The following is a 25054-nucleotide window of genomic DNA, read 5'->3' as shown; positions in this document are numbered from 1 at the left end:
GGATTAGAAAGGTTCACGGAGGAGAGGTCTAACAGTGGCTACTAACCATGGTGAATGAAGGGAAACTCTATGTTCAGAGGCAGTCAACCTCTGAATTCCAGTGCCAGGAGGCAACATCAGGGGAATGTAGGGTTGCTAACCTTCAGGTACTAGCTGGAGATCTCCTGCTATTACAACTCATCTCCAGCCGATAGAGATCAGTTACCCTGGAGAAAATGGCCGCTTTGGCAATTGGACTCTATGCCACGGCATTGAAGTCCCTCCCCTCCCCAAACCCCACCCTCCTCAGGCTTTGCCCCAAAAACCTCCTGCCGGTGGCAACCCTCGGGGAAAGCCTCGGCCTGTGTTCCCTGTTGTTGGACCTTCAGAGGAACTGGTTGACCACTATGGTAGAAAGGATGCTGGATTAGATGGGCCACTGGTCTGATTCAGCACGGCTCTTCTTATGACTGGGTGTCACATGGAGACACTGGTTGTTCACTGCAGGCTGCATGGTATTAGCACAGAGACCCTGCCTGAAAATGCTGGGTCAGACAGTCAGCAGTTGCTGAGAAGTTTTAAGCCTGCTTGGCCTTCAGCAGACTCCAGCAGATGGATCACACAGCAGTTGCTGCTGAACATAAGAACCAGGGTTGAAGCTTTATAGCGAGGGCCCTATAGGTAGGGTTGCCAACTGTGGGTTGGGAAATTCCTAGAGATCGATGGGTAGAGCATGGGGAGGGTGTGGTTTGGGTAGGGAAGGGGACTCAGTGGGGTATAATGCTATAGAGTCCACCCCCACCCCAGCAGCCATTTTCTCCAGTGGAACTGATCTCTGTTGTTTGGAGGTGAGTTGTAATTCTGGAAGATCTCACCTGGAGATTGCAAACCCTACCTATAGCAAGAGTAAGGTTTCCAGGTCCCTCTTCACCACCGGCAGGAGATTTTTGGGGTGAAGCCAGAGGAGGGCAGGGTTTTGGGGGGTGGGAGTTCAAGGTCATAGAGTCCAATTGCCAAAGTGGCCATTTTCTCCAGGTGATCCCTATTGGCTGGAGATCAGTTGTAATAGCAGGAGATCTCCAGCTAGTACCTGGAGGTTGGCAACCCTAAGCAAGAGGCTAGGGAGTTTTGTAATTTCTGAAGTCAATAAGGACTAGAGCATTACTTTGAAAACCGGCAGAAGGTTTTCGGATTTCAAGAATGTAGCACAGAAGTGTGATAGTTGAGATAGGAAGCCCTGTTCCTCAGTACAAAAAGAGCTTTCAGGGATATGCACAATCAGACTGTTCTTCAGGGTTTTTTAAAGATTGCTTAGTCGCTGACTAAATGGTTTTTTTTTCTAGGGGAAAGGTGTCCCCCCTTGTTTCCCCCCCCCTTTAGTCAGAAAGCCAACAACCAGCTGCATTGTTTGCAAAAAGCTTCCATCCCTTCCCTGAGGCTGTTGTATGTTTGTTTGCTACAGCTGCAGTGAGAGGTTCGTATCGAAAATGAATTACTGCTGTGTGGTTTAATTTCTATCATTTCTGCCCATCCTGTCCCCGCTCCACTGCACAACTGTGAAAATATAGATAGCTCTGGCTACGGTGTGAGGGTTGGTTTCAAATTATTATAAGAGCCCCAGAAGGAAAATCTTCATTTTACTTTTTTTTGGGGGGGGGGGAGGGGAGCAGTACATTCACATTTGAGTTGATGTAACAATTTTTTTTTTGCATGGTAGCACGATTGCTACATGATTAGGGTTGCCAACCTCCAGGTACTAGCTGGAGATTTCCTGCTACTGCAACTGATCTCCAGCCGATAGAGATCAGTTCCCCTGGAGAAAATGATTTACTGATTTTGTTTGGAATATTTATACTCTGCTTCTTATAAATATCTGCGAGGCAGCTTACAACAGTAAAAAAATGGTAAAAACAGTAAAACAACAAGGTACAAGGGTAAAAACTGCAGCAGAAACAGAGGGAAAAGTGCCATACAACATTTAACAACAATATCACAAAACCAAGGAAAGCCTGTTGAAAGAATAATGGAGGTAAAAGCAGGATAATGTGTTAACAGCAACAGGGTATACAATGTCTAGGAGAATAAAAGTGGCCCTTGAAAGCTTATAAACTGCTGGGTGAGCTTCTCTAGGGAGGTACCACTAAGGCTGCATCTCAGGTGCTCACCTACCCAACATGCACAAGATCTTAATTGGTGGGTGGGCTCAAACAGGATGAGGTGCTTCTTTAGGCACCCTAGTTCTTGGTAGCATGGGAAGGGACAAAATATAATGAGATGGGAAAGGACAATATAGGATGGAGTCTGAGGGGGGCACCTGTTGATCATTGTGACTGGGCAGCATATTCTCCAGAGCGGGTTGTTGTTTCCGTTGGCCAGTCAAGCGGTGGACCAATGCACCTTTTGCCAATTCCACCAAGACAGCCAGTAATATTTATAAATGCCAGCATTTGGTTATATTCTAAACCAAAAGGCAGTGTGTTCTAAGATCACATGTTGTGGCTACTTTTCATACTTCACAGTAATACTAACGGCTGCTGTTAGATAAGTGAGGAGGACATACTATGCTGCTCAAAGAAGCAAGACTCATTCTTCCAGGGTAAGACTGCTCTCCTAGAAGAAGGAAATAATGGAGTTGGATCCTATGAAACAGGAGTGCAAATGCATTCGAGGATGTGGATCTTTCCTGCCCCCTGCCCCAGCTACAGCTTGCTGTGATGCTGGGGGTCATGGGAAGCTCACAGACAAAATGCTATGGGACACAGGGCGCTGCAGTGAGAATTGGACAAAAATTGCCCACAATTCCTTCTTTCACCAGGGATGCTTCCACTGGCTCTGTTGAGGGAAGTAGGGGACAACCTAGCACAATTCCCCTTCCCCACTGCAGCCTGCATGACTGTGATAGTTTCCCCCATGATTCCAAACATTGGCTTTTTCAAATGTTTCAGAGTGCTGCTGGGGTAGAAGAAAGGAGGAAAGAGCCATATCCTTGTGCCCCCCAAACTTGTGGGATCCAACCCAATTATTTCGCCAACTACCGAGTCTTGCTCTGGAGGAAGAAGTCTTGCTCTAATGTATTTCTGAAGGACAGGATATTGACAAATATAAACTACTGGATGCACAACATGGCTCAGGATGCATGCTGCGGGTGAAAAATCTATCATTATTATCCCTTTCCCTCTTCACCTGTAGTAGCTGCAGAAGATGGAGGTACTGGGTCATAAACCTTGGGCTTGTTAGGATTGAAGTGACATAAACAGCAAAGCTGAATGTGGCCCTTGGAATTATTTACCTTTCTTGAAGAATTGACAGAGGCTTCTTATCTCCTTCCTTTGTTATTTCTAGTTGATGACCAGCCACAGTGTCTCTGCTGTGTGCTGCTGCCATCCGTGGTGCTGCTGGTGTGTACAGAGGGAAGATGGCATTCTGGACACAGCTGGGGTTGCTGCTATGGAAGAATTTCACCTGTCGGAGAAGACAGACGGTAACATCATACCATTATTGTTGTTGTTGGCCTGAACTGGGCAAGTGTAATATTTCTCTGAGGGCCTTCTCAGGCAACCATTTTGGATGCAATAAAGGCCCAATCGTTGCTTACATGTGCAAATTCCATCAAGCTGGGTGGACTTCAGGATTAGAGTTACAATTTGGTTAGGGCTTGAAGTCTGTTCCAAAGAGTTTTACTTCTAAGACTAGTCCTTTTCAGATGTTCCAGTCACTCCTACTGGGAAAACATCAAGCATGTTGACTAGGAGGATCACCTACCTGTGAATCCTCCTGATACACATGGTTTCCATGTTGTGTAAATGGGACAGTATGTACATGGTAAATAAGTGTGTTGTTCATACAACATGGCAATTTAGGGTTGCCAACCTCCTGGTAGTAGCTGGAGATCTCCTGCTATTACAATTTATCTCCAGCCGATAGAGATCAGTTCACCTGGAGAAAATGGCCACTTTGGCAATTGGACTCTATGGCACTGAAGTCCCTCCCCTCCCCAAACCCTGCCTTCAGACTCCGCCCCAAAAACCTCCCGCTGGTGGCAAAGAGCGACCTGGCAACCCTATGGCAACCACATATATTGGGGTAGGGGTTACAGGCAATTCATGCTCTCGTTATGTGCAGTTGATAGGCTCCCAGTGCACGTGACCGTAATATCTGAAAATGGCTGTTTTTAGATGAAGAACTGATGATATACACAGCAACCTGAGTTTGTATTAATTTATGTGAAGTATACACTCCCAACGATTTGTCTAAAACTAAGGAAGATCTTAGATAGGCTGATCTTGTCAGATCTTGGAAGCTAAGCAGAGTTGGTTCAAGGATAGGAGACCCACCAAGGAAGACTCTGCAGAGGAAGCCACCTCTGCCTCTCACTTACCTCGAAAGCCCCTTGCCGCGGTCACCATAAGTCAATCGCCACTTATATGTATGTACTTATATTGACTTTGGCAAAGCACCACTTATCTTGAGGAAAGTAAAGCAAAACTGGAGAGGGAAAGAAATCTCTCTTCCAGTATGCTGGTAAATACATTGATGTGGCTCTTGGCCTAGCTCTTACTCCTTTTTTTGGATTATTGGATGGCACGAGGGTGGAGAAAAACATCCTTTAACAAAGAGGTTAAATCAATGAACTTTTGTTACACTAGCACAGCAGGAAGAATAGAATTTTTACTGGTGGCTGCTGTTGATGACAGGCCACGCTGTTTTTATCTCTTATACCTTTGGATTCTGCATAGGAGTGTCCCAAATACATAGTACATCTCCTTGCGTTGCATGTCCTATTGGCCCTGCTGGTTTCCTCCCCCCTTTCCTATGCCCATGTGCACTTAAACTTCCTATTCAGGTTGTCACTTCATACATCTGATAGAGAGGGTTCTAGCTCGTGGAAGTTTATGCCACTATAAATTTGTTAGTGATTAAGATGCCACAAGATGCACTGTAGTTTTAGACATACTGGAGAGCCTCACTTTGTTGGATATTAGGCTATTGAAATCATGCCAACTTCTCCCCTTGGCCGCTGTGAATAGGCGATACAGAAAGGTTCCCCTGGAGGATAGGATATGTCCCTGTGCTTTAAAGGAAATTGAAACAATAGAGCATGTCCTACTACGCTGTCCATTATATCAAGAGGTTCGTTCTAAGATTATCTCCCCCTGGCTTAGTTGGCATTCCAGCCATTCAGGTCAGGAGCAAATTAAAATGTTGCTTATAGATGAAAATCCACAGGTTACAGTAGGAACTGCTAAGCTTTGTGCAGCGGCCTGTAGAATCTGCCAGACGCTGCTGAGAACACCGGTGGGTCAATAATTTTAATGGGTAGTTTATACAGTTTGCAAAGAGTCCAAACAACTTTTTTACTATTTGTATTAACCTGTGAGTAGAGCGTAACATTAAGGGTTTTAATGGTAAATTGTGCTGTGCTGGTCTATGACTGTGCCGTTCAAAAGTTTCCTTCAAAAACCTCTGAGAAGGAGCTTTTTCAGACTCCATTCCCTGTGATGCGCCTGCATTATAGTATTAAGTCCCAATAACCATAACACAGGAAGAGGTTGATAATTCAAAGCAGTTTGTTTATTAAGCTTAATAATACATACCGGGTGGGAGCTTCCCAAATGCGCAGGACAGCTCACACACCAGAACAAAGGATTGCAACAACATTTATAACCTCTGGTCAGGGGTGTTACAATATACGTAATATAGTGCATAGATGCACAAAGACCCGATGATGGACACCTTTGGATTAGCATAGGCCTATCAGTGTGGTTTGAGGCGGGGATTTAGGTGGCTACACGAAGAACCGAAACTTAACATTCCTTTCTGACACTTCCGGTGTCTTAAATCACTTGGTCTTAGGCCTTGTTAAGGAGCCTGGTTGTACCAGGCCTGCAGGATGAGATCACTGACAGCTGATAGCAATGGCTGCCAGCTTATGCTAACTTATATTCACACACTAGTGAATATGAACCAAAGATTAGTTCTCTTGCCCCTTATACATGGGGCATTGCCTTTACATATGTGTGCAGAATATATGTGTGCCTGATGCGATGCCCTTATACTTGAGCATAGCACCTCATAAAGCTATGAGGGTACATACATGTGAAAGAATATATGTTTTCCCATGAGTTTATAGGCACTTCACCTGATGCAAGACTCCTCACCCACCAAAAAAAAAGTCATGTGTTCGCATCCCTTCGCCATGTTGAAGAGTGGCATTCTGCCTGAAACAGTGCTCCATGACTTTCAATTAAATGTGTGAACTGTTTCTAGTGAAAATCTGGATTTTCCTGTCCACTGCTGTGCACAGGTTCATAGAGAACAGGATGCTGTTTAACTCTGGGTGGATAAATACAAGCTGCCAGTTACCACAATTCCCCCAAAGAGCGTACGCTCGGCTGGCGAAAATCTGCTGTGATCCCTGGCCCCAAAAGCATCCGTCTGTCCTCCACCAGGGCCAAGGCCTTTTTGGCTCTGGCCCCAGCCTGGTGGAACACCATGCCCAGTGGGTCTCAGACCCTGCGGCAATCGAAGGAGTTTTGCAGGGCCTGTAAAACTGAGCTAATCTGCCAGGCATATGGTTGAGGGCAGCGGCTGTTTCCATCTGGCCTACTGCTCTCTCTCCCTCCTCCTCTCTTCTCTGTTTCTTTTGTTTCCCCCTCCTTTATTGGTATTGTTGTTATTTAAATCTGAAATTTGCTGCTGCTATGGCCTGAAGGCTCTTGTTTTTATTGAGCATATAGAAATTGTCGAAGGCTTTCACGGTCAGAGTTCATTGGTTCTTGTAGGTTATCCGGGCTGTGTAACCGTGGTTTGGTATTTTCTTTCCTGACGTTTCGCCAGCAGCTGTGGCAGGCATCTTCAGTGTTACGCCTCTGAAGATGCCTGCCACAGCTGCTGGCGAAACGTCAGGAAAGAAAATACCAAGACCACGGTTACACAGCCCGGATAACCTACAAGAACCAACATATAGAAATTGTTAATTTTAGTGATTGTATGACATTGTTTTAATGGTTGTAAGCCGCCCTGGTCAGGGAGGGTGGTCTAGATAACAGGCTTCCCAGATGGTGCACCTTTCTATCTGGAAAACAGTTGTCTATTTTCACCCTTATGTTAATTTTTTTTTGGCTGTCAAGTCACAACCGATTTATGGTGACCCCTTAAGAGGCGACCAGAAGGCGTTTGTCATTGCCTGCCTCTGCATAGCAATCCTGGATTTCCTTGGTGGTCTTCCATCCAAGTACTAACTAGGGCTGACCTTGCTTAGCTTCTGAGATCTGATGAGATTGGGCTAACATGAGTTTATCCAGGTTAGTCACAAATAATCTTGACTACCAGTCTCATTGATAAGCCCAGTTTCCATGGTGTGTGGATAAAGCCCTCCCCTTTTTCCTTTTCCCACCACTGTGAAACCAAGTTGTGGAGAACATTGAAAGATCCCACCCCACTGAAATTACTAGAGGTAGAATCTCCATCACGTTTACCTCATAATTTTAGTCAATTTTGACTACTGCAAACAGACTAACACGGCTACCCATTGTGAATTATCCTCATAATTTTACTAATTCCTATTCTTGAGCACTACCCTTTGCTTATAGAACTGCTATTTACACATTGTGTGCTGCCAAGTCCCAGCTGACGTATGGCAACCCTGTAGGGCTTTCAAGGCAACAGACATTGAGAGGTACCGGTAGTTTGCCATTGCCTGCCTCTGTGTCACAACCCTGGTGTTCCTTGGAGGTCACCCATCCAAATACTTACCAGGGCCAACCCTGCTTAGCCTCTGAGATCTGATGAGATCAGGCTAGCCTGGAACTATCCAGGTGAGGGCCTGGGAAACTTCACACCCTGTATTAAAGTTGTTTCTCTTCAGGAGCAAGAAACGTACTGTTTTATGATCAGGAGTGGGCAGAAATTTTACACTGATAAAACCTCATGACCCAACTGTGCTACTTGTGGCCCTCCGTCACTATTTTCTTCCACTGGTGTCCGACCGCCAGAAAATTCCTCAGAGGTAATAGCAACAGATATACCGTGTGGGAGCCATCCTTGAGTAGGCCAAATGTAAATACAGTGCAATCCTTGCATAGGCAAGGTGCTTTAAGACAACAACATTTGATGTGTGTGGTTGCTATTTTTGGTGGATTTTCTGGTGGTTAGAGGAAGTGGGACCTGTGTGTGCCCTCTGCAAATATGCCGTCAGTTTGCTGATGGACTGATACTGTTGTTCCGCCCACCAGCGCAGACTGTTGCATGGCTTGCACCAGATTCTTAGATAACTGGCTCTTTTCAAAGAGATAAAGGAATAGCAAGAGCTGCTGAATAAGGGAATGAGTGCGTGCATATTTGCTCAGGTCTGACCTCCCCCTCCCCGTTGCTCCCCCCTCCCCCCGCACAGGGTTCAGCCAGGGTATACTTTGTCCTGGATGTCTTCCAGCAGCACCAGTGTAAATTTTGAGCCGCACACGTCAAGCTGAGCTTTGAACCCAGTTTTCGCAATGCTAATTTCAGCAGCTGCATTTTTAAAAAACTGGCAGAGATGGGAAATGCACTCCAAGCTGTTTACTGGAGAAGCTTTTATGGGAAAAGAAGCTTGCACAGGGGAAAAAATACCCCTGTCAAATCAAAGCAAGCGTTTTTATTAAGCCATTTATTTGGTTGATCAGCACCTGGTTGAAACAGTGAAGGCTATCAGCAAAGGCTGTGGAGTAATATCACTTTGAATGTTTAGAGAGCACACTTCTGGTCTTTACATGCAGTAATTCAAGCGTTCTTATAATCCCCCTGCAAGGTAGACCATTATCACCATCGTCATAATTCATATTTGGAGAGCTGGTGGCTGGCAATAGAGAATTGAAGATGGAAAAAAATTTTTTTGCCTAAAGCTCCTTAATGTGCTTGTGGTTGAAGTGACATTTGAACTGAGGGCTGATTTGCATGTTACAGTGTTCTTGTGTCCACCATGAGGATCTCAGATCAAAAAGGATGTGGACAGAATAGAGTGGATGCAGAGGAGAGAGACGAGGATGATCAGGGGCCTGGAGACCAAGCCCTACGAGGAAAGGCTGAGAGAGTTGGGAATATTTAGTCTGGAGAAGAGGAGGTTGACCGGGGTGGGGTGGGGACACATGATTGCTCTTTAAGTATTTGAAGGGCTGTCACTTAGAGGTAGGCAGGGAGCTGTTCCTGTTGGCAGCAGAGGATAGGACTCGCAGTAATGGGTTTAAATTGTGGGCGGAAAGGTACCGGCTGGATATTAGGTTTTTTTTTTAACGTTAAGAGTTGTTCAACAGTGGAATCAGCTACCTAGGGAGGTGGAGAGCTTCCCCTCACTGGCAGTCTTGAAGCAGAGGCTGGACAAGCACTTGTCAGGGATGCTCTAAGTTGATCCTTCAGTAAGCAGGGGGTTGGACTAGATGACCTGTATGGCCCCTTCCAACTCTGATTCTATTATTCTATCAACATGCACACTAGGAGTTCCATGCTTCCCAGGGGTGGGCAAGCTTGATTCAGATCAGGAGAATGGCACACGTGAACGGTCTTCCCCCGTACTGTTTTCCTGACCTGTCATGGACCTAGGAAGTCACTGTTTGGCCTATTGGGGAAATGCAGGTGTAGCCCATCAGTACATGTAAGTTTCCCAAAAGGGCAACTCCCAGGTAGGATTGCCAGCCTCCAGGTTAGGCCTGATGATCTCCAGACAACAGAAATCAGTTCCCCTGAAGAAAATGGCTGCTTTGGAGGGTGGACTCGATGGTATTATATCCTGCAGAGGTACCTGCGCTCCCCAGGCATTTTCCTCCCCCTAAATCTTCAGGAATTTCTCGATGCAGAATTGGCAACCCTATCCCAGGTAGGGTTGCCAGCTCTGGGTTGGGAAATACCTGGAGATTTTTGGGGCAGAGTCTGAGGAGGCCAGTGTTTGGAGAAGGGGGACTTCAGTGGGGTATGATGCCATAGAGTCCACCTTCCAAAGTGGCCATTTTCTCCAAGTGAACTGATCTCTGTTGATTGGAGATCAGTTGTAATCCCAGCTCTCCAGCTAGTACCTGGAGATTGGCAACCCTAACCCCAGGGCTTTTTTAGGTTGGTAAAATGTGTCCAGTTCTGATCTAAATCGATCCGATGCATGCCTAGGAAGCATGGTAATCCGAACACATGTGTGGTCAGAAGTGCTTGTAGCAGCCCCAAGGACTTCGTAACATGTGGATTCGCCCTGCCAGGATCAAAGGTGTGCCTCTAGCTCGTAGGGTCCCCCCTGGTAGAAGAACAGTAGCAGATCAGTAGTCAGACCTATTTCTGGAAGGAATAGCAGCAAGGGTATTTCCCAGAATTCTTATTTTGTTTAAAAAGAGTGCTGCTAGCCAGATCCTGAGCAAATTTGTGGCGTATCTGGAGTGAAAGAAGCCGCCTAGACCTGGCTGTGGTAAAGAAATTAAGCCTGGATTCCAGTCTGCCTCTCAAGGGGGGAACTGCTGCCCTTTCCTAGCAGCTCATCAGACGCAAATCCAATCCACATTGAGGCCCCAAAGGGCTACATTTTGTGCTGTAATGCAAGGACGGGCAGGATTGTGAAATCTGCTTTGTTGGTTAGCAGAACCCTGCAATTCAGGCCCAGACATAAAATGGCGTTTCGTTGGCAGAGCTGGACACAAGGTGGAGGGTCAGGGGGCTCACTCCTTGTTTTATTCCCCATTTTTCTATCTTCACAAAAATGTATTTTTCCATCTTCACAAAAATGTAAACCTATCTATCTCCCAAACACACACCCGTGTCTGACATTTTTCTTGTGATCCACATGCTTAGAATTAAGGAACAAGTTGCTTTTGAGGTCATATCCCACAGCCAGAGACTAAATCCATGTTAGACACACACACACCCCGGCACATTTTAAGGAACAGTAGGCAGCGTTACCAACCTCCAGGTACTAGCTGGAGATCTCCTGCTATTACAACTGATCTTCAGCCAATAGAGAGCAGTTCCCCTGGAGAAAAGGCAGCTTTGGCAATTGGACTCTATGGCATAGAATTCCTTCCCCAAACCCCACCCTCCTCAGGCTCCGCCCCAAAACCTCCCACCAGTGGCTAAGAGGGACCTGGCAACCCTAACAGTAGGTTATGATAAGAACTATGTGTATACAGTTACTGTTTTTAAGCTGGGGAACCCTTTGACTCACAGATGGGTCGCTTTTGCCCAAGGATCAGGCAAATCAGTATACAGGGTTGTGTGTTGCCGTTGTTAGGCAATGTAGGGAACAAAGTGGCAATTGCCAAGTGTGGAGGAAGCATGCAGGGGAATACGAGACTTTGTACATGAGTGCGAAGGAGAAAGCAGTCTTGGCTCAGTGGTAGAGCCGAAGGTCCCCGGTTCAGTCCCCAGCATCTCCAGTTAAAAATAGGAGTCGTGAAAGGCTGCGACCTTGACAGGCTGCTGCCTGCATTTTCTCAAGCAACTTTGGAGCAAAAGGTCCAGTTCCTCTTAGAGGACTCTGACCCTCGGTGTACTTATTTTGTTGCTCGTTTTTGGAGGCTGCAGAGAAGAGACAAAGGGAGGTGTTTTTAGAGATGGGCCTTATTGAAGTTTTCTGGTTTTATCGTTAAAGACCTCGGTCTAAGAGCAGGGGGAAACAACGAAAGAAAAGAAGAAAGGAAGGCTGCTGCCAGTCAGAGTAGACAGTACGGACTTTGTAGACCAACGGTCGGACTCAGTATGGAGACGCTTCATGTGTTTTTCCTCTCCCCCAGGCATGTTGGTTCACCCATCATTTGTCCCACCTGGTCTTCTTGTTCACAGCCTTTCTCCCAACTCACTCTCTCTCCCTGTCCAGCTCTCCTTTTCCATCCCCTCGTAGCCACAAGCTGTATATACATTTTTCTCTCCCCGCTCTTCCCTTCATTGCTCCTGCCCACTGCTGTGACTTCCCCTCCTGTTCTCTGCTCTTCCCTGTTTCCTGATCTGGCTCCCCTTATCTGCTCATGGGGTAGGGTTGCCAGGTGCCTGCTGGTGGAAGGCAAACCCCCAGCAATTTACTCCTCTGCCCGCCGACAACCTGAGGGTCGGTGGGCAAATGTGCATGCACGTGTACATACCGCGCCGTCACCTCCGGTTTAAAACTCAAACAAAGAGGTATAAGGCCCCTTGCGAGGCGGCACTTCCGGTTCTAAACACCCGCGCATTCCCGATATCAGCACAATAGCCTCCCACCGGAGGAGAGGGGGGACCTGGCAGCCCTATCGTGGGGGCGGGGGGCAAAGAATTGTCAAGCACCATTTTGGGTTGCTTGTAGCGGCAGCAACTCAAAAGGTCACCCAATGGTTTGTTTTCCCCCCATTATATTTGAGCATGCACCAATATCACTTTTTGCTTTAAAAAAAGTTTTCAGGTTTTTCTGCAAACTTGGGGGCGTAGATAGGATTCCAGAGGGTTTCCCATCTAAGCACTGACCAGACCCAGGACGTACTTTGGATTGTGACATGATGTGACTTCAGATCATGCCAAGTCACAGTATAGTATTCGGGGGGGGGGGAAGGTGGGACATATTTACAGTTCGTATTGAGTTAAGTTACAGTAACATCCCCAGCCCTTATTTCTTGGCCCGATGTTAAATGTCAGTAATCTAAGTTTAGATCCTCGTGTTGATGTTGTACTTAGGCGTTGAACAGCATCGCTTGCTCTGAAATTCAAACCATGTGTGTGAGTGATTATATGAAAACAGTTGGGAAGAACTGATGAGCATATGAAGTTGTTTTGGGAAAAAGGAGCTGATTTAATATAGTTCTCAAGCTCTGGATGTTTGTAAAAAAACAGTGTTGGTTTAATTCTCTTTCACTCCTCTTTCAAAGTATATATTTTTAAATTAGTTCTCTTGTCTTCTGCACTTGTTCTCTCTCTCCCTCTCTGAGGCACCGCCTCTTATGGTGGCCATTTGTGGTTGTTTCCTCCTCCTGTGATACTAGTCATGATGCATTCCTATTCTCTCCAGGATCAGATGAGCATGCCTATTATATTAGGCGATTTGGAACACAGGCAGGTTGGTGCTCCTGCAGTTGTCTTGTTTGGGGGCTTCCTAGAGGCACCTGGTTGGCCACTGTGTGAACAGACTGCTGGACTTGATGGACCTTGGTCTGATCCAGTATGGCTTTTCTTATGTTCTTATTTTGTGGTTGCATCCACCACCCTGTATCAGAATCCCAAAGCTGCCCACAGGCAAAAAAAAGGTTGCAAACCCCAGAATAGGTAGATAATACCATCTATAGATATTATATATAGATATTCTATATTGATCTATAGTATAATATTATATATATGGATACAGAGTTATAGATATCTATAATATATAGATAACCTCTATATAGTATATAGATCTATATACTATATAGAGGTGTTATCTATATATTATAGATATCTATATTATATAAAGATACTACTATATATATATATATATATACACACACACACACCACACACACATATATGCTAACAAACTTTGATCAAGCGCTGAGCAGTGGTTTGAGCTATTTTGTAAATAGGAACACTGGGAGAGGTGGCCCTTTCATCTGATCCAGCACTTACAGAGATTTGATGATGTTTAACCCCACCTCATTGCTCCCAGTTTCTCTGGTTACTCAGTACTTGTTTCATTTCCCTCCTTTCAGTTCCAGCTGCTGATTGAAATTGCGTGGCCCCTGTTTATCTTCTTTATACTGACATCTGTGCGGCTGTCTTATCCACCCTACGAACAACATGAATGTAAGTATGTAGGGTTGCCAGCTCTGGGCAGAGAAACCTGGGGTTTAGGAGGTGCAGCCTGTGGAGGGTGGGATTCCGGGAGGGGAGAGAGCTCATCAGGGTACAATGCCATAGAGTTCAAACTCCAATTTTCTCTAGGGACACTGATCTCTGTAGTCTGGAAATCAGCTGTAACACTGGGAAATCTCCAGGTCTGACCTGGAGGTTGGCAACCCTAAAGTATGGGACACATGTTTGCCTGGCTTAGCTTTGGTGGCGGAAAATATGAAGGACCATAATAGGTCACATGAGGGATTTGAGATGCTCTCTTTTCACCCTTCCCAAGTTCAACTTCCGGCATCTCCAGCTAAGAAGAATCTAAAGTATTTGGGGGAGGGAGTTTTTTGCACTAGAACTCTTCCTCAGGCTGGATGTTACAGAATAAAAAAATAAGGGGAGGAAGAGATGTTCCAGCATAATTTTAAAGTTCTCTGCTCACCGGCATTTGTGTGATGAATGTTGAAGGGAGGGTAGATATACAATGATGCCTTTGATGTCGTACCGCACTCTAGTTCCTCTGAGCAAGAAAAGAACAAATGATCTTTCTTCCTGGAATGACAAAGTCCAGCAGTCTTTCTTTAACCTGGGAAAGAACATTGCCTTGGACTCAGGAGAGCCACTGACAGAGAAGACTATACTAGATAGACTGATGGTCTGACTTTGTAGAAGGGAGCTTCAGATGTTTATTGTCTACCTTTGGGCTTTCAAGTCCTTGAGGAGCCATTTATAAAGAAAGTCACATCAGGAGAGGGAAGTATAGCAGACTTCCGGAGAGAAAGAGTACTTCTTAAAGCAGGGTGGCCAGGCCGCAGCTGGCAACTCTGGGGAGCAAAAAGACATCACTTCGATAAAAACCAAAAGTGAAGTCACTGGGTGCTCTAGGATTTTGAAAAAACTCTGTTATAAAACAGGCCTAGCGTAAAGTGAAGTAAACTGTATGGGCTGCATAAGGGATTTTGACAAGGATTTTAAAGGGAGACTAGTCACTGGATTCCAAGCACACCCGAATTTTTATTCACAAATACAGTGGACTAGATTAAACCAATTTTTCCACTGAAGAAAAAGGGAGGAGGGAATCCTTTTGACTATACCAATGGTGCGGACTGTGGGACCTGCATTGACAAATTACTTAGCCAATTTTGGTAGGGAGAATTGCAGTTTCTCAGAGTGCAATCCTACGCAGTGTTAATCTAGTCTAGACTGGAGTAGCTCTTCATAGCATTGCAGGGGTTTAAAATCCAAAACTATCTTTTGGGCAGTCTGAGTCTGCTGTTTCTCATGGATTATTTTTATTTCTCCTCCGTTTGACTTGTGTTACTCATTTTCTGAGAACTTTCAGAAAACAACCGAATGATAACCAAATGCTTTTCATTCTTTTTAACTGAGTGAATAAGGCCCGATTTAAAGATGACCCTGGTGGGATAGAAGAATTTACCTGGATGACTTTGCATAATGCCGATCAAATTCACAGCAGCGCATGCCAAAATATACCCAATAAATAACAATAAAGATATGATAGACTGTATTGCGTGAGCCAGCAAGAATCCACACACAATAGTATATATATCAACAAGATACAAAAAATATATCAAGGGGCTGAATCGAAGCCAACGCTTTCATAGTCCCAGTGCCAAAAGACCACCGCAGTGGTAGAAACGGCGAGGCATTAAGTAAAACACGGCAGGATTCCGGTAAAGCTGTCCTGTTTCACTATGTCTTCATCAGATGTGTAAATGCTCCTCATGATTCAAATTGCACAATGCAATCCTAAATAACATCATACTAATAAAAAACCTCTATAACAAAATCAGTCCAATAAAAAAAAGTCAAGTAATAACTTACTGCGGACTGCAATATTGCAAATTCCTGATGTCGATCTAGGACTCATATGTCCAGGTAAGTGCAGCCTAATTGTAAAGTATACCATTAAAGGGATCAGGACCTGGCACACAGATTCCTAACTAAAACATGCCAAATCTACTGAGGTGCATCATGCCCTGAGTGCAGCGCTAGCATTCTGGTGCAGTGCGCTAGGCCAGCCTGCAGATCTCTGGTATGCTAATGTTGTACTCATAGCAGCTAAGGGCTATGCTTCAAACTAAATACTGGGTGTACACAAAGTCACATATCTGAGCCCTTCTGTCCTGCCAGTATCACATTTAAATCACACCTAATATCTTCCTTCCTCCTAAAAGCAGAAGAAATCTAGTACGGTACTACAGTATGGTAGCTTAAGAGTCCAAGCTGTCAATCAAGAAGCTGCCCTACAGGGGTTTAATAATACTAATCCATGTAAGGATTTTCTAAGTATTCCCTCTATAATGCATGTGATGTGCTTGCTGCTTGCTAAAGCATTATGTGAATGAGAAGATGTTATTATTATTTACTTACTGAATTAATTAATCATCATATTCATAATACTAGAAGAAGAATGAGAATCACCCTTCTTAGATGTACATTATACAGTTTTCTCTCTCTGTCCTGGGGCATTAGAGATAAAGCTAGTTTGCAGGTCACAATGTCCTTTGTAACAACCCTGTTTATGCGTTCAGGGGACAAACAGTACAGTCCTAAACAGAATTATACCCTTCTAAGCTCATTTACTTCAGTGCACTTAGAATGGAACAATTGTTCAGGATTGCATGGAGAGTGTGGAATAGTATAGAATAGCCTGATCTTGTCAGATCTTGCACAGTAAACTGGGTTGGTACTTGGAAGGGAGATCACCAAGGAAGATATTATCCAGCATAAGCTTCTGTAAATTACATTCCACTTTTTTAGAGCTATCTGAAGAAGCAGGCTCTAGTCCATTGACGTTTATGCTGGAATATAATTTTTGTTACTCCTTAGAGAGTCACAAGATTCCTGTTTTTGCACAATAGTAGATGCTGAAGTTTCTCTTCATAGGGAGGACTGAGTGTGAGGAAACTAGGGTGGTAGGATCCCAGAAGATCCACTGCATTTCCCATAGTTCTTTCCAAGTCCTTATTGGCTGTAAATCCTCTCTGTACTAAAAGGAAAGTGATGCCACAGAGACACAATTCCTTGTAGGCAAAACAGTCATCTTCTCTTAAGTGTGGACAGAGGCTGGTTTTTCAAGGGGAGGGGTCTTTCAGGAGGAGAGAAAAGCTGGTGGCCTATTGTAATGTCCGAAACCTCTGCCCTTGTGTTGCAGGTCACTTTCCAAATAAGGCCATGCCTTCAGCTGGAACTTTGCCCTGGGTCCAGGGGATTATCTGTAACGCCAACAATCCTTGCTTCCGCTATCCGACACCCGGGGAGTCTCCAGGCATTGTTGGAAATTTCAACAAATCTATGTGAGTACCAAGGTTCATTTATTGGTCTCTAACATACAGAAGAGAAAGGGATGCACAGGGAGAAGAGAAGTGGGTTTGAATGACTGTGCTATATGATCGGCAGTGCTAGCTACTCTTTTGTACACCTGTGGGGAAGCCTTTGTATGGAAAGTTTTGAGGCTGGCAAGGGAAGCCTGGGGTTAAAAGGGTAGGAGGGGCCATAGAGAAGGGCATTGGTATGGGGGACATGGAGGGCAGCAGGAAAGCCATCTTAAAGATCTCTTTCGGACCAACTGGTACGTGAGGAAGCATCACTTACGTGTTTTTTAAATAACTCTTTATTTTAAATGTAGTTTATCATAACAGCAACAACAAAATATAAAAAGTTATTTGCTATTTTAAGTTGTGAAGATACCTTGTCTAAATTCAAAAGGTTCCACACCTTCTTATACCACTGCCCAGTGGAAGGCATCTTAGCTTTTTTCTAGTGTGAGGCAATCAGAGTTAAAACCACATTTTGTTATTTAGACTTCTAGAGGAAATGAGGAAAGGTGTGTCATGACTGCTACTGCTGATGTAAAAGAATGAAACATTTCTGAGGACAGCCTCCCATAAAGATTCACTCAAAAGCTACAGTAGTTGGTCCACCCGTGTTAGTGGCAGCTCTGACCATTCTGAGGAATTTTATTGGCCAGAAATTCCAGATAGTGCCTCTTCCTACTAAATTAACATGGAACATATGTTATATATGATTTTATTGTATAATAAATTGATTTTATTGTATAATAGAATAATTCACATGCCTTACTGAAATGAGTGGGAGCTAGCAAGGTGGTTCTCTTCCACACCTCCCATGCTCTTCAATGGGACTTGCACAGGAGAACTTTCCATTGGAGGAATCGTTTGTCATTGTTACAGAAAACAGAATGTGGGGTTATGCAGTCCATCTGGCTAAAACATTTCTCTTTTTTTGTCTTTCTCTCTGGTTTCCTTAGAGTTTCCCGGTTGTTCTCAGATGCCAAACGATTGCTGTTGTATAGCCAGAAAGACACCAGCATTAAAGATGCACAGAAACTTGTGGGAAAGCTGCATAAAGCTGGGAAATCTGTGTCAGGTAAACAAACGGGGCGGGGAAGGCTGTTGGAGTACATCTTGCAAGGAGTGTTCATGCTGTTTCAAAAATAAGGGAACGCAGAAAAAAAAGTAATCAGTTATGTTTACATCAGGGGATTGCCAATCGGTTCACAAAGCTAATTTAGCTTAATTTTTATTGGTTTTTATATTTTAACATTTCAACACAGCTTTTTCTAAAGCAGTGAACAATAAAATCAAATATAACAATATCTAAAATCCAACAGATTACAAACAAAATCAGAAAACCAAAATCTCTAAATAAATCTTTAAAAGGCTAGCGTGGGGTGGGGGACTCTAATCTGGAGAACTGGGTTTGATTCCCCTCTCCTCCACATGAAGCCTGCTGGGTGACCTTGGGCCAGCCACAGTTAGGGTTGCCATCCCCCCGCCGGAGGTGGGGGATCCCCCACTTCAAGCCCCCTCACCCCAGTGCCGTTCAGCCAGCCGGCAGGAGGACTTACTACCTGCGAAGGGAGGCCATCGTTGACGCGTCAAGGTCACTTCCAGAAGTGATGCCATCACGTCACCAACAACCGTGGGGAGGCTCTGGTGTTTGGGCAAAACTCTATGGTAAAAATGGCTTCTATCATCGTTTTTGCCCATATCCCAGAGAGTCCCAGCAATTGCTGGCGACATGATGATGTCATTTCCAGAAGTGATATTGACACCGGGCGTCCTTTGCAGGTGGTAAGTCCCCCCCACTCACAGTTCTCTCAGAACTGTCTGCCCCACCTACCTCACCATGGGGCTGTTGTGGAGAGAGGAAGGGAAAGGGTTTGTAAGCTGCTTTGAGATGCCTTAAGGTAGAGAAAAGCAGGGTATAAAAACCTACTTCTTCTGAGAAGTCAGGGGGGAAAACCCCTGTATACAGTCAATTAAAAATCAAACCCTGCCCAAATACCTGCTGAAAGAGGAGAGTTTTAATCTATGCTTAAAAGTCAGAAGAGATGGACCTGAGTGAATCTTTACAGGGAGTTTCAAAGACTGGGAGCCACCATAGAAAATGCCGTTTCATGTCTTCATTCCCCGCACCACTGATCGAAAGGGAACGCAGAACCAAAGTGCCTGCAGAAAATCTTTGTGTATGAGTGGGTTGATACAAAAGTCTTAAGAAGCATGTACGTGAGAGAAAGACAGATTGAGGGTCAGATTACTCATTTCTGCTAAACTGGATCAACAGCCGACAGGCAGCAAGAGGGGCTTACCATGTTCCTGCACGCTGCGGCTATAGGGAGCAACCTTAGGGGAAGCGTCCCTCCCCCTCCTCTCGCTGACCAATGGCCGTCAGTCGGCGAGAGGAGGTCCAAAGGGCGTGGCAGCACCCCTGCAAGCTGCGGCCCCAAGAACACCCTCAGGGAGGGCCGCCCTATCCCGCACCTCTGCGGCAAGGCCCCGGAGCTCCCGAGGGCCACAAAAAATGTCCTCAGGGGCCGCATACGGCCCCCGGGCCTGAGGTTCCCCATCCCTGTGCTAAATCTTCCTTCAAGGGAGAACTTCCTCTGATGGAGAATGTTTTTTTTTCCTGATGGAGAAAAATCTTCCTTTGTTGAAGGAATTTTTTCCCCTCCTTTGGAGAAAGGCAGTCATAGAATCCATCCCAATATTTAATCTTACTTTGAGTTTTATACTTAACATCCCTGTGTGGCACACCAGTGTTACCTCCTTGATATAGAGGAGGGGGCGGAGGATGAGGGAACAAGGGTTTGCCTTATTGAATTTGTGTCTGAGGTGAGCAGTGAACAGGGACATTCTGGCTTGCCCCTTTGCTACTGCGCAGTGGCTGAAGTTGCTCTCTTAGCAACTCCGCAGTGACATTTCTAAAATTAATGCCTTAAAAATGAGAGCTAGCAAATTGTTTACATCAACAAAGCCTGAGGCACATTCATGTTTCTTTAATAAGGCAGCTTAAGAAAAATGCAGACCGGAGTGTGTGTGTTTTTTTGAAAAAGAAGAACATTGTTTGCAGCAATTCAAAAGGTCTGAGTCCGACAGACTCTATATTGTTGGCAAGGGCTGTGGTGAACAGAAGCACGCTTGTCCTTTATGGTAAACATTCACTCAGTCTCAAGGCAAATTAGTCAGAAGCTGATGTTGCAATGACCTATTCCTTCAGGGCTCAGGGTTGTTTTTTAAAAAAAAGAAAGCACTAGAAGCCTCTTTCAGGATTAGATGGTCATTGTTTAATGGACAAAGAAAAGGATCTAGAAGGTTGGGCCCACTTTGGTATTGTCCACATCCTGTAGGAGGTTTCTGGACAATGTATTTATTTATTTTCTAATAGTTTCCTCACATTTATATCCTGCCCGCATTCCCGGCAAGCTGGGCTCTGAGCGGGTCACAACGTTTAGTATAAAAATGTATTTTAAAATCAACTCCCCAGCAACGAGTAAAACAAGATGGCAACAGTAAAATTCAAGAAATAGAGCCACTGGGGGAAAAAAAAACCCAGGCCAGGCAGTAACCTCCAACCTAAGTTGGGGGGAGTGGATGGGGAGGCCAGCAAAGATGGTATCGGAAAAGCTTGCGGCCGCCCTCATTCGTAAGCTTGGCGGAACAGCTCCATTTTACTGGCCCTGTGGAGCTCATTTAGGTCCCGCAGGGCCCTGATGTTATTAGGGAGGCTGTTCCAAGAGGCTGGGGCCAGTGCCGAAAAAGCCCTCTTTTGCAGGGCAAGGTTCCCTTTCATGAAAACCTATTTGCGGTGTTCTTGTTATAACTGTTTATTTATGAGCGGATGGGTGGCAGGCAGAGCTGGATTTTAGGCATAGGCTAAGGGCAAAATTATAGGTTATGCTTCGCGAGAGTTGCCAGTGGGGACTGGCAGCCATATTGCAGCTGTGAGTAGGGCTACCAGGTCCCCCTTCACCACTGGTGGGAGATGGGGTGGTAGGGTTGCCAGATGGAGATGGAAATCCTGGAGATTTGGGGGTGGAGCCTGGGGAAGACAAGGACCTCAATGGGGTACAATGCTATAGACTGTGGCCTCCAAAGCATCAATTTTTTTCCATGGGAACTGATCTCTGTAGCCTGGAGATTAGCTGTAGTTTTAGGGGATCCCCCGGTCCCACCTGAAGGCTGGCATCCCTAGCTGTGAGTCCCAAGTGACGACACCTGCGTAAAAGTGCAGCAGGGGCCTGATTCAGATTAGGACCGTGGCACAAGGAGAGGAAGGGTTCTTTCCTTCCCCCTAGCCATTTTTGGGAGCTGAAATGGCCTGGGCACTCTGGGCAGCGCTGTTTGCCACATGAGGAGGCTGCATGGGCAAGCATTCAGTGCAGTGTGGCTCCCAGATGGGGCAAATAATGTCTCCTGCTGGGCCCCCTTGGCTATTTTGGCTGCCAAAATTGGTGTGTGGTGGGGAGGCAGGAGCTGCACCTTCTCCCATGCTGCAGTCCCGATCTGAATCGGGACCATGATGCGCTTTTACACAGGAGTTGCTGCTGGAGACTAGCAGCTGCAGTATTTATTTTATTCCCCACTTTTCTCCCCAGTGGAGCCCCAAAGTGGCATACAACATTTTCCCATTCTCCCTTTTACCATCACAACAACCCTGTGAAGTAGTTAGACCAGTGATGGCGAACCTTTTAGAGACCGAGTGCCCAAACTGCAACCCAAAACCCACTTATTTATCGCAAAGTGCCAACACGGCAATTTAACCTGAATACTGAGGTTTCCTCCCAGCTGGGTGGTGGGGAGTCCAGGGAAGGGGGGGCTTTGAAGGGCTCTGCGCTGCAGGCAGTGCGGAGCCCTTCAAAGCCCTCGCCGCCTCCACGCGTGCCCACAGAGAGGGCTCTGTGTGCCAAGTCTGGCACGCGTGCCGTGGGTTCGCCAACACGGAGTTAGACTAAAAGAGCGTGGCTGGCCCAAGGTCACCCAGTAAGCTTCTGTGACACTGTAAGGATTTGAATTTGGGTCTGCCAGATCCTCGTCTGACACTAGCTACTATACCACACCAATACGGCTGCAAGTCCTTGTGGTGATATCATATAAAACATAATGTGTCGTTTGGCCCTACATAGACTACATTTGCTATCAGTTCTTTTTTTCCTGAAGTGAAGTTTTGGGGTAAATTTTGAGGTTCCTGCTTGGGTGAAATATCTGAGGAATTCTGAGAGGAACGTATTTATTCCTAAAATCTATGCGCTGCCTATCTGGTAGGTTACAAATAAAATAGTCTCACACAAAAACATTAAAACAGTAAAAAGGAAAAATGTCTTAAGAGCAAAGATAGAAGTTAAAACGCACAATTAGTTTAAAGAAATAAGAAACCAGCAGGGTAAAGCAACAAACCAGCTTACCAAGTGGCTGGGGGAAAAAAATCCCATCCATTTATTTGCCAGCAAATTGGGGCAGTTCCAAGCAATAACAATACTTTGCTGCTCACAGTTTTGAAATTTGTGTCCCTGTTGCTCCATCCGCCATATTCACTTTGCTTTTACATCCTGACTTTGGGGCTTTTTATTTGTTGTTGGTTTGGTAATGTGATGACTGTGCTTGCCCCGGTGTTCTGCCAGTCATCTAGAAAGGTCTAGAAGCCAAGCGCTTGGTTGTCTGGGCACTGAGTCAGCCCTTGGCACAAAGCCAGGCATTAATCTAGGGAGACTGCAGTATGATGCCATTAACTGCCCGTGTAGGAAATATATGGCTTAGTCAAGATTTTAATAGTAGGGCTTTAAAAAAACCAAAAGCCTCTAGCTACTCTGACAAGCAGGCAGCAGGCACCCATCTGTGTCCCAGTAAGGATTTTGGTAATTTTTTTGTTCACAATAATCTCTAAGAAAATTTGAAGGAACATCAGTTCCCATGACGTACACACGCGCTGAGAGTCAGTGTAGTATAGTTGTTAGAGTGTTGGACAAAGATCCGAGAGACCCAGGTTCAAATCCTCAGTCTGCCATGGAAACTCACTGGGTGACCTTGGGCCAAACAGTGACCACACACTCTTGGCCTAACCTACTCAAAGGGTAGGGTTGCCAGGTCCCTCTTTGGCGGGAGATTTTTTTGGGGGAGCCTGAGTAGGGCGGGGTTTGGGGAAGGGAGGGACTTCAATGCCATGGAGTCCAATTGCCAAAGCAGCCATTTTCTCTAGGTGAACTGATCTCTATCGGCTGGAGATGAGTTGTAATAGCAGGAGATCCCCAGCTACTACCTGGAGGTTGGCAACCGTATCAAAGGGTTGTTGTGAGGGTTAAATGGAAGGAGATAAGAACAATGTGAGCTGCTTTGGGTCCCCAGTTGGGAGAAAGGGGTGTATAAATTAAGCAGATACATAAATTTCTATCATCCCACTATTGCCTCTAGGCACACAGGTTTTGGAAACAACACACAGCCGTGAAAATAGGATGAATAGTACACCCCACAAACAGAAAACCCTTCTTCTGCTCTGCCCTCATCTGCCTCTTCCATGCAAAGGATCTAAGCGGCATCTGAGCTGGTTGACCAAGCTCTGATCTTTGCTGGTAGAACTTGCAGAGTCATAGATGTTTTTTTAAAAAATGTGAAAAGAGCTAGAAAGTGCTCTTGTAGCACTTGCTGGACCTTTATCTGAAGCTGTTCAGCTTTATTATGCTGAGAAAATGCTGGGTTTGGGTGACAGAGCTCTGTGTCTGATACTTCCACTTCCAAGAATCAGAAACCGAGTACATAACTTGTTGATATACACAAACAACGAACAGCCTGTTCAGTCTTTAGGCTAAAGTGACATTTCGGCTTTCTCTTTCCTCTGATAATTTAATGGTTTTTCAGGCCATTTTTATCCATGCGGCTTTGGAGGTTTTTTGTGAACTGTTAAAATTATGATAGGATAATTAACTCCCCCTCCCTGGGATACTTTTACATAAAGAGAGCAAACACCCTGTTTTGCTTTTCATTCTCATAACCAGATCCAGGCTGTTGTGGCTAAATCAATTCTTTTTTGGTCGCCTAAAGGCTAGTGCATAGCTTGTTTTCATTCTTCCTCACCAACTGCCGAGCCAGATCATAAATATTGTTGATTGTGCTTGTAACTGTTGTGTCAGGGTAACCTGATCCATTGTGAGATTGAAATGTTTTTAGATTTTTTTTTCCAGAAAAGGAAATGGGATCTGCATACTGACACCTTCTTACAAAAGCCAAGGCAGGAAGGGTGTTTGCAGGTTACAGGGAAGCAATGTACAGAAAATGAAAAAGAACCTTCTAGGATGTACAATAGTATGTGGAGGGGCACTTTCTTGTTGTGAGAATAGCGGTGTTACGAGGGTCCCTGTTCTCATCTGTGAAATGTTCCAGGGCTCTGTTCAGTCCTTACAATTTTGATGATCCAACTGCAGGGAATTAGAGATTTTGTTAAACATGATTCTCTCAATACGTGTGTTTGCCATTTTGTGTAAATAGGGCAACACTTGTATTTTCCAGCTTTGGTACGTACAGTTGGAAACCTATATTTTATAAAGGGTATGTGTTGGTGCATATTGAGGCTGGAGAATACATGCACTGCTATGTTCACACAAGATGGAGACCATGCATATTGGGAAGGATTGTGGGTAGTGTGCTCTTCCACTATGTGATATGACTGAACAGGACTTACAAAATTAGTACAGATTCCTTCCTGGAGCAGTATGTCTGGCTCTGAGACTAAATGACGGCTCCTCTACAGCAATGAAGCCATAAAGCGCCTGATCTATATATAACACAGCAATCAAGTTCTTAACTGAGATAAACAGTGCAATTACGAAGCTTAATGAAGTGTGGGACTGCTGAAGCCACTGCCACTATAATTTAATATTGATTAGTGGTGAGAGCAACATTGGTGAATGATGGCGCTATCACTGGAGCCATCTTGTCGAGGGTGATCGGTGCCGCACTCTTGTGAGGAATGGATGAGG

General features: G+C 45.2%; 1 protein-coding gene across 1 annotated transcript in view; it reads left to right on the top strand.

Moving 5' to 3' along the window:
* The first annotated feature begins 3345 nt into the window (after positions 1 to 3345).
* The window catches only part of ABCA1 (ATP binding cassette subfamily A member 1), a 104316-nt gene continuing 82607 nt past the window's right edge, over positions 3346 to 25054 (top strand). Inside the window, exons 1-4 of the mRNA XM_056847973.1 lie at positions 3346 to 3460; positions 13629 to 13722; positions 16937 to 17078; positions 18053 to 18171. Coding sequence (XP_056703951.1) covers positions 3395 to 3460; positions 13629 to 13722; positions 16937 to 17078; positions 18053 to 18171 — 421 coding nt within the window. The 5' untranslated portion in view covers positions 3346 to 3394. The remainder of the gene's footprint in view (positions 3461 to 13628; positions 13723 to 16936; positions 17079 to 18052; positions 18172 to 25054) is intronic.

Source organism: Euleptes europaea, chromosome 4 (assembly GCF_029931775.1).
Source record: "Euleptes europaea isolate rEulEur1 chromosome 4, rEulEur1.hap1, whole genome shotgun sequence".
NCBI lineage: Eukaryota > Metazoa > Chordata > Lepidosauria > Squamata > Sphaerodactylidae > Euleptes > Euleptes europaea.
Note: the sequence above shows the minus strand (reverse complement) of the source record. Positions and strands in the feature narration are given on the sequence as shown.